This window comes from Mesitornis unicolor, unplaced genomic scaffold (assembly GCF_000695765.1).
Source record: "Mesitornis unicolor isolate BGI_N332 unplaced genomic scaffold, ASM69576v1 scaffold53974, whole genome shotgun sequence".
Lineage (NCBI taxonomy): Eukaryota > Metazoa > Chordata > Aves > Mesitornithiformes > Mesitornithidae > Mesitornis > Mesitornis unicolor.
In genome coordinates, this window is record NW_010180498.1 from 1 (window position 1) to 9,467 (window position 9,467).

The 9,467-nt window shown below is 47.0% G+C and overlaps 1 protein-coding gene across 1 annotated transcript; it reads right to left on the reverse strand.

The window, feature by feature from the left end:
• Window positions 1-4,696: 4,696 nt before the first annotated feature.
• Window positions 4,697-8,592, reverse strand: SLC31A1 (solute carrier family 31 (copper transporter), member 1). The gene is made up of 4 exons (XM_010183086.1): window positions 8,432-8,592; window positions 6,368-6,440; window positions 5,821-5,989; window positions 4,697-5,173 (listed from the first exon to the last, which is right to left on the reverse strand). The coding sequence occupies exons 1-4, from the start codon at window positions 8,543-8,545 to the stop codon at window positions 4,972-4,974; spliced, it is 558 nt and encodes a 185-aa protein (XP_010181388.1). The 5' UTR covers window positions 8,546-8,592; the 3' UTR covers window positions 4,697-4,971.
• Between the last annotated feature and the right edge of the window lie 875 nt (window positions 8,593-9,467).

Sequence of the window (9,467 nt, forward strand, 5' to 3'; positions counted from 1 at the left end):
CCCTACCCGGGTTTTGGTCTCTTTTGTTGTTTTTTTTTTTTAAGTTTGTGCTGTTAACAAGCCCATGAACGCTCCTTGGCCAAGTGTTTTGTTTTAAATAAATGTCTTTTTTTTTAAAAAAAAGAAATTACTAATAATGACACGAGCTGCTTTAGATGGCTGCGGAGACCACGCAGGCAGGGATGGAGACACCAAGAGCACCGGTGTTTCCTTCACCTGCGTGTGCCCCGAAACAGCGAGGAGGTGAAACACTGCCTCTGCGGAAGGAGCCTTTGCTTTAATCATCTTAAAAATGCAGCCAGGGGGATGTGTTCATTTAAGCTTTCAGCCACGCAAGTTGGTGACCCTGCAAAGGAGAAGGTGCTGGAGAGTGCATGGGTGGTTTTACAAGCCCGAGTCAATAACAGCAGCCGCTGTCACAGCTCTGGGTGCAGCAGGGAAAGCTTCCAGCCGCTGCTCTGTCCTTTCCTGAGGCCAGGCCAGAAGCCTCAGGGCTCTGAGCGTCTGCTGCTCCCAGTTGTTCCAGTGAGGTGGTTGTACAGCTGCTTCTCAACCAAGACTGGGCTCTTGGCAGGGAACAGCCACAAACCTGGATGCAGCAGAACATAGCAGGCACACGGACATGACCAGTCTCCTGTGTTTAGCAGTTTTTCCTTCATGCTGACCTGTTTCACTACCGTTCAGCCCTGGGGGGTGGGTGGCTGCTTTGTCACCCCGTGGTGGAGATCCAGGTCCCTGCCACAGGTGTTTGTTGCTTGGATCAAAGGTCACTGATGATTGTAGGTGGTGTCATGTATAAAGCAGAAGGATGGATTGATTTCTGACAAGTCACCAGCACGTCCCTAGGTTCACAAAGGTGCTTCGTACCCCCATCAACTGGCTGGGCATGCAATGGAAGTGGAGATAACACAGAGCCCCAAAAAGGAGGGGTCTGGCGTGCAGGCAGCTGACCTGAAGGAAGCAACTTACAAAAACCAGCAGGAGCTGGGAGAGGTTTAAGAAACTGCGCTCCCTCCTGCCCGGGAAGGAGGCAGAGCAGGGTGGCAGCAGCCTTGGGCACCGCAGGGACTGCAGAGCTGGGACTGGAGGCTCGCTCTGCTCCTGCCTGGGGCTGTTCTCTACCACCTTCCAGGGCAGCAGCAAGTTACCTTCTCCAGTGCCTCAGGCAGTGCTCCAAACCAGAGCAGATAACTTCACGCTCCGTGTGTTGTAGGTGCAGCAAATTTCAGGTCAGTTGAAATGTACAGAACTTGAAGCTTTCTGAACTGTCTATCAAACTGGGCCCCAGTCTGGCCTAGAGCAGAGCTTTTCCAGTCTAAAACCACATAAAGCTGTCAGGGATTGCTCTGCTAACCAGCTGGGCTGGTGCTGCAGGGCCTCTTGCTAATAAAGTGGGTGCTTACTCATCCACTCACTGAATGCTGCAGTGAGAGCCGGCAGCCTCCACTTTAGAATTGGTTAGGTTGGAAAAGACCTTCAAGCTCATCGAGTTAAGCCAGCACTGCCAACTCCCCCACTAAGCCATGTCCCTCAGCACCACATCTCCCCATCTTTTAAATCCCTCCAGGGACAGCGACTTCAGCGCTTCCCTGGGCAGCCCACTTCCACTTGACAACCCCTTCAGTGAAGAAACTGTTTCTAATATCCAATCTAAACCTCCCCTGGCACAACTTGAGGCCGTTTCCTCTTTGTCCTGTCGCTTGTTAGCTGCATTGAGGATTGTTTCCGAAACGCACATCCACCACAGTAAAATGCAATCTATTTTATTGGTTAATTATATACAGGAGATTCTTGATGTTCACAGTAACATTAGACAAGTTACCTCCACAAAGAGCAAGAGTAAAACCAAAAATGACAGTCCACTGTAAACAAAACTAGAAATCCTGCTGGATTTGGTGGGACTGGCTCCAGACAAACTGAAAAGGCACTCGAAGAAAACTAACACAAGCCAGCTGATGAACACAGCCTGGACACGCCGTGCACGTCTCCCAAGATGATAATCCAGAGGCACAGCGTGTGGCAACTGAACATCAGGGCACAGAGAGAGATGCAGGACATCACATTCCAAGCATGCTACACACGAAGGAATTTAATCTACTCAAGTCTCGTAATCATTAGAGTCCTCACTTCCCCTCCAAGCACTAATTAATGCAAGTGTAGTGCTAACAGGACAATTTTAAATGCAGCCAGCAGAAAGGCTGGGACTGCACCAGATGCAGAAGTCATCAGTAGGGAGAGACCAGGCTTTGCTCAGACTGACAAAGCAAACAGCATCCCAGGCCAAGACCACAGCAACTGGTGGCATCTGGTGGGGCAGGGGGAGACTGGGACACAGGGAGGTAGGGGCTGCTCTGGATTGTCAACACTGAGCCAAAAGAAAGCGTGGTCAAAGCTGGCAGAGCTGACTCAGGACGTCCCTTTCTCCCTTGTACCTTGCTGTACTGGCAAGCTCAGCAGCAGAGGGGACACTGCCTACACATTTTCCTTGTGTGGGGGTGGGCAGGAAATGACCCCTTGAAGACAGGTACTCATCTTGGGGGACAGAGGAACAATTTAATGAGATGCTACATGTAGAATGAGGCAGGAAAGCTAATGAGAAAACCAAATTTATCTTGTAAAAGCCACAGCTATTGCCTGATCTCCAAGCCATCCATCTCTGATCACTCGAATCAGAGAATTCAAGTCTGATCACTTGAATACAAGGAAAGGTGTCTGAAAGGTGACAGCAAGAAGATAAGGCCAAGCAGAGGTCCTGTTTCAGAGAAAGACACAGCAAGAAGTATATGAAGTAACCAGTGTCATCACACAAAGCCACTCCTGTCTATACCCCACAATCAGTCATCCCTGTAACAGCAACAGCTCCAGCTCATTCAAGAGAAACCGATCAGAGCGGTGTTGGCAACGCCAGCTCTGAACTCCCTTCAAAGACTGGACTGGGGAAAAGCTTTTCCTACCTCTCCTCAGGAGGTGGCTGGGATTTTCCCTTGGGAACAGCTTTGCTTCTTTCACCCAGATGCAAATTTGCTACAGAAAAGCGCTATTCAGAAACCTAAACCTGCTTTTAACTCGTCTCCTTTTATTCTGTATTTGCACTGCCTAAAGAACACAAGATGTCCAAATAAATACCTGGCAGCACCCCAGGCTGGCTGACTTTAGGTGGTACAATTCAAGATCCTAGTAGTGGTAGAAACGGATTTCCTGCTGCGTTTCAGAGGGTGGTTGGGCGAGGGTGGGCTCGCATCAGCATCAGCACAGTGAAGAACCCACAGACACAGGGATGGGCCTCACCCTGCAAGGCTGACAGGCTAAAGAAATGTAATTCCTCGTCACAAAGATCAGTTTTCCTTGCACAGTGTAACTGGTAGCATCTCCAGAGAAAGAAACCTGTTACTCCATGTGCCCAGATGCTTTTTCATCTCGGAAGGATTCCTCATTTTCACAGCATATCCCAGACGCCAGTCCCAGTCTGAAAGTTGGTGCCTGCTTTTCACTCCTGAAATCCCACTTCTTCCCTTTCAGCCAGTTACTGCCACAAGCTGGGTATCCTGGACTCCAGTTCTACGCCATATTCTGCACGTTATTCCCTAAAAAACCAAGCAGTTTAATAACAAAGTGCTAAACCAGAACTGCTCCCTAGAAAACGCAAGGCGTGTTGTGGGCACTGCGCGGGCAGGAAGCCGTTTCTGCCTGCACCAGCCTCTCCTGCCTGTGAAATGTGCAGTGCTCCTGGCACCGAACAGAAGGTTCTTTACTGTGCCACACCACCCAGACATCACTGGCACTGATAACTCTTGCAAGCTAACATGGTCACAGCATGATTATGTCTTAACACAGAGGAGTAATTTGGGTCTGAAATACTTTTCAATCAGCCCAAGCTGCTCCAAATTTCACCTGAGAGACTGAAGGCTGCTGTGGTCCTATCTTTCCTTTCTTCTCTTCCCCAGATCTCTCCTTTACAGGAACACGATTGTTTTATTTCCTTCATCTCAATCAAGGCATGCCCTCTGCAGACATTTTAACCTTTAGTGTCATGAAATCACTACTGAGCTCTTGCCTCATTTACAGAACTAAATGTAGTAAATCAGAAGTCTAGCTCTAGATCCACCCAGGTGCAATCCAAGATGAAGTAAATTCATAAGTTCTGCCATTTATTTAAAAATCTTTTCATCCTGTGAATACGCAATTGTTGTCCTGCATCTACTCGGTCTATTCCCATGACTGGGAAATGCAAGCAGCCAAACCCAAATGTTATCACTTCAGGCCGAGTAAAGCTGCTGGATACATCAGATGATTGCCACCACTCATCATCTGCTGATGGGCTTGGAGCACAGACCCACCCGGAGCACAGGGGTCACGTACTGATGTCAAAGGACTCCCTCGCCAGGACGCACCTGAGCGTGCCTGGCGTGCAGCACCAAGTCTTCCTCGGAGGCTGAGTCCTTCTGCAGCAGAAGGCAACATTGGCCCCAAAAGCCACAATGCCAGGGAGATCTCCTCCCCAGCATTATGTACAGATTGAAAAAAAAAAAGTAAAATTAAAATAGCTGTTCACACACGTAGGCTCCATTGGCAACTTGGATCTTTACCTACTGTTCGTTAAACCCTCGCAGATGAGCATTTACAATTTAAAAATAAAATGCTTTTTGTTGTTTTTTTTTAAAAAAGAATAATTCCTACATTTCTGTCAGCCAACTAATTTCAATCACGGCGTAATCTAAGAATAAAGCAAATCCTAGCCAAGAATGGCTACCACGGGATCCTCAAGAGTCAACCCCACTGCCAGCCTGCAGCAAGGGGGAGCAGCATAACCCAGCTCCTCACATCCCTACACCCCAGCTAGGAACTTGTGGTGAACTCCAGCTGGATTTTCTTTATATTGTCTCTCTTTCAGCTTGGGAATGATCCAGTCCTCGTGATGGCTGCACTTCAAGAGAGCAGTGGGGTGGAGAGGCTTCTGGGCAGCCCCCAGTGTTAATGGCAGTGCTCCGTGATATCCACGACGACGGCCTTTTTCCAGCTGAAGAAGAAATAGCCCATCCCTGCCCCTGCTGCCACAGCTATGCAGAGGTATCCGTTGTACGTCATGAAGATCAGCATGAGGAAGTAACTGACCACGACTTGAATGATGTGCAGTACAGTCTGCAGGAGGTGAGGGAAGCTCAGCATCTGCTGTCTGAGAAGACAAAACCCAAAGAACACTCAGCATCCATGAGACACAGACAGGAAAACACACACCTCAAAGATAAAACTTAGCTCTTCAGCTGACAGGATGCCAAGGTGGGCACGAAATGGCAGAGAAGATAACAAAGCAGGCTGGACACACACTTCTGCAGGCATCTGCCACTTGTCACTGTCCTTCCCCCCAGAACTGACAAAGCAAGCACGGTACTGGCTGGGAGGACAAAGCTTTTCACTGAGAAACAGACTTCTACACGCTTGTGTTATCCTCCAATTTAATAAACAGAACAGCTTCTTTTCTGGGTAGAGTCTTGGACTATCTGTCAACAGAAGGATCCTAAGTATTTTCTGTCAGGATCGCTGGCTACAGCACCCAAATTCTGGTCCTAGGAGCTCCCCAAATGTGTTTGCTACTGCTCTGGGAAAATACAAGCTTATCTGACTCCTTGCTGCTTTCCTCCTTTTGTCCCCCATACAAAAGGGTGGCCAAGTGACTCAAGCACAGTATCCTCCAGTGCCAAGCAGTGTCTCAATCTGGAGTCAACAGAGAGCAATACTGGCTGCATAAAGTTTTTTCTGTCTCAGTTTTCACCTTTGTCAGCGGCTGAAGAAATTTGTCTTAGAATGAAATGACATTCTTACCCAACAGTTTTGTGTGTCTCCATCAAGATAGTGCCATTGGGACCTGGCACTGGCATGGAGTTGTAGCGAATGCTGACTTGGGATTTACGGAGCAGACACTCTCGGGCAATCTTAAGGCCTTCATAAAACATGGCCAGGAAGAAGACAGCCACAAAAGCACCGGCCATTTCTGATAAAAGAGGAAATGTTATCGTATCTGTGCAGTAAGATGCTTACTTCAAAACATGTCAGAAGAGACACTGGGATTCAACACCCACCTCACACTGCGCAGGCTATGGCTGGGCACTGCGTGCACACAGGCACAGACTGAATTTCATTCATACACTGATGGGAATTTCACCCATGAAGTGAAAGCAACAATCATTTTGCTAGTAAGACCAGTCAAATTCTCCAACTGCACAAACATCTCCCTTTTTCTTTCACCCCACAGATGTCATTTAAAACAGACTCAACACAGTCTGTCTGCATATTTTTGGCATAAATAGTTCCTGAAACATTAATCAATTGCAAACCTGTTGTTTGAACCGGACGAGACAGCTTTACTAACCTCCAGGAGTATTGATTATAAGTCCAGAAAACAGCAATGGCACATTCTCATAGCTGAAGTGGAAAGTCATTGCCTGCCCAAAACATAAAGAACACCAAGATGAGCCTGAACAGCTCATCCTGAGACGGAGCTCACAACGGGGTTTTGTATTATGACAAGAACTTAGAATCGTTTCAGTTGGTCACCAGATAGACTTGAAGAACCCTTCAGTAAATCTAGCATAACACACACAAACAAGACACAGCTAAAGACGCTTCAGATTCCAATTCTGGTGGACGGCTCCTTCAGGCAGTGCCCCTGGGCAGAAGGCACTGTTCTTCACAGCACCTGCAACAGAAAAATGCCTTCTCCTTGCTCGTGGAGCTCCTTTTCTCCTCAGCATCAGAAGCAGTCAGGGACTGGGGATGTCTCTGTGGAGCTCGTCCTTGCCTCCCTGTGACTACACATGGGCTGGGGTACAGGGCACTTTTTCCTCCCCACCTTGACCTGCTATGAAGCTCATATGGATATGGGCTTGTATGGCTGGCTCCTCTGTCCCATCCCGCGGTGTGCCAGCAGACCATGGCCTCCCTGCAGAACCTCCTAACATCCTATGGGAAACAGAGGCCTAAATACAGCTACAAGAAGGAGCATTATATATGAAGCAGGACCACAGCTTCCCTTTGGTGAAAATAAGGGACAGTGAATGCTGTGGGAAGGGGAGATATCAGTGAGCCCCCGGCCAGCTGGAGTTGGTATAATCTTCCCATCCAGGTAAACACATTGCAGTTTAGCAAGTCTTGATCACAGCTGCATACAGTGTTTTCACATGCAAAGTACTCACTAAGCTACAGGAACTCCTCTTTGAACGCCTCTCATTTCTTAATTAAGGTTATTTGCCGAGCATGAGAATGATGATTAATTTCAGCATCCATCAGCAGGCATTCATTATCCCCAGAGCAGAAATTACTATAAAACATCTTTTAGAGTACTTCCATTTCTTTAATACATTTAACAGTTTTACATTTCAAACAAAAACCACACAACCCAAGGAGCATTAGAGCCTAGTCCCACAAACCACAGCTGAAAGAGCCCGGTACTTGGTGCAAGTGAGGAATGGGAATATGCAAACTTTAAAATGGTTTCAGTCTATTATCTAGGATGCTGTACTATTTACTTCCTTCCCTGACAGTTTTACGTGCAATGTTAATTCAAAATCTTGTGCAATTAATCACAGTCATCAGTTGCAGGGTAAAGCAGGGTCCTGTAACCAGCCATGGAAGATAAAAGCACTTGACACTCGTAAGGAAATGGCAGGTATATGGCAAGTCACAGACGAGAGAATGCAAATATTCAGCTGCTCGATTGTATGGAGAGCTTCACAAGGACATCAGTGACAATGCTGGACTGCAAGTTTCACCAGCACTACTGGGCTTTGCACTGGGCCATGTTCACAAAGGGAGAGGCTGTTCTAGTCCTCTCTCTCCTGCTATGACACTGTTTCCAATATAAGTAGAAGAGCAATTCTTGATTCCTTTTTCAGGGCATATAGCTGGCAGGCAAACTTTAACTGCAGGCTTGCAAAATATACTCCTGAGTATATAATCATTTTAAATGGAGATGTACACTCTCTCTTCTCCTTTCGAAGTCAAACCATGAAAAGCCATGTTTTAATAATCTGACACTCACTCCCAAAACATTTAGAAAAGGGAGAAAAAGCTGAAGAAGTTCCTAGAACTGGCTACACACAAACACAGATCCTACGGTCATCTCCATGGAAACTCTGGCCAGGGCCTCTGCAAAGCTTCAGTGGTGCCAGCACACACAAGTCTGAACTCGTTTAAATCAAAGTTAGCTAAAGCAGCAGGATTCAGGACCAACACAGCCTTAACATCAACGTGGCAAAAAGCCCTGGTAGCACTTTGCTCCCCAAACCAAGTACATACTTAAAGTTCAGGAGGAAAAGCGCGCAGAGGTTGGTCGCCTGCTGGTCAGCACAATCCATCACAAATGCATGCAATGCTCTCAGTGCTGGTTGAGGCTTTTGCTCACAATAACAGCCCTAGTTATGATTTTTCCACTTACCATCATCATCATGCCAGATCCATGACCGTGTCCTGGGGCTGTCGTTGAGTGGTGATGTTCAGGAGGATGCGTGGTTTGCAACATGGAGCTGTTCATGGGGTGATTGTGAGACATCTTCACTGCAGAGATATTCAAAAAGGCACGTAGAAAAGTGGGACCCTGAAAAACAAACAAACACAAATATAAGAAGCAGCACTTTTCTAAACAGAATACGGTTTCTCTTCTGCTGCTTCAAGAGAAAATACTCTAAGCCACTGAGATCTGCTGCCTCTGGATAAACTTCTGGAGTATCCTCATGGTCCCACACTCTGACTACAGAGAAGACAGAGCAAAGCAAGCAGGACAGTTTAAAGGAGGTACGTCCCTCTGAGCTCTACATCATCATATTGCTGCACCACCCCAAACATTCCTGCCAGCAGGACAGCCTAATCTGATTGAGGTAGCACAAGGGAACAAGTGCTCAGCATAAAGGAACATTTCTTATCTTTAACAGGAAAAAACCCAAGCCTCTTCTCAAATGCAGTCATGAAGAGACAAATATATCTCAAGCCCCATTTTAAATTGCATATACTAAAGGATCAGGTTACAATATTTCTCTTAATTGACAGTTAGGCATTTTATTGGGACCAAGTCTAACAAAGAAATCATGTTAGGTGGTACAAGCCCTATTACCAGGCAAAGGTCTGCAATGGCCACAGGCGATCCAATTTCATTTCCACAAGCTTTACATTGTCACATCTTCCCCTCTAATAACATTACACACAATGACAGAAACACTCAGAAGGCTGCCAGTCGAGATCCCTAATCTGGTTACTGCAAATCAGGTGTGTCTGGACACGCTATGTTAAGAATAAAAATACACCACATGGTCAGATGTGGACATGGCTTCCGCCCTCTGTACCCCAGCACAACTGGGGATGGACCCTGGGACAATTTGTGGTGCCAAACGCAAGGTCACCAGGTGGAAACAGCAACAGGAGAGAACACAACCTGGCAAAACCAGTCAGTCACACACACAGAATCGCTCAGTTGGAAA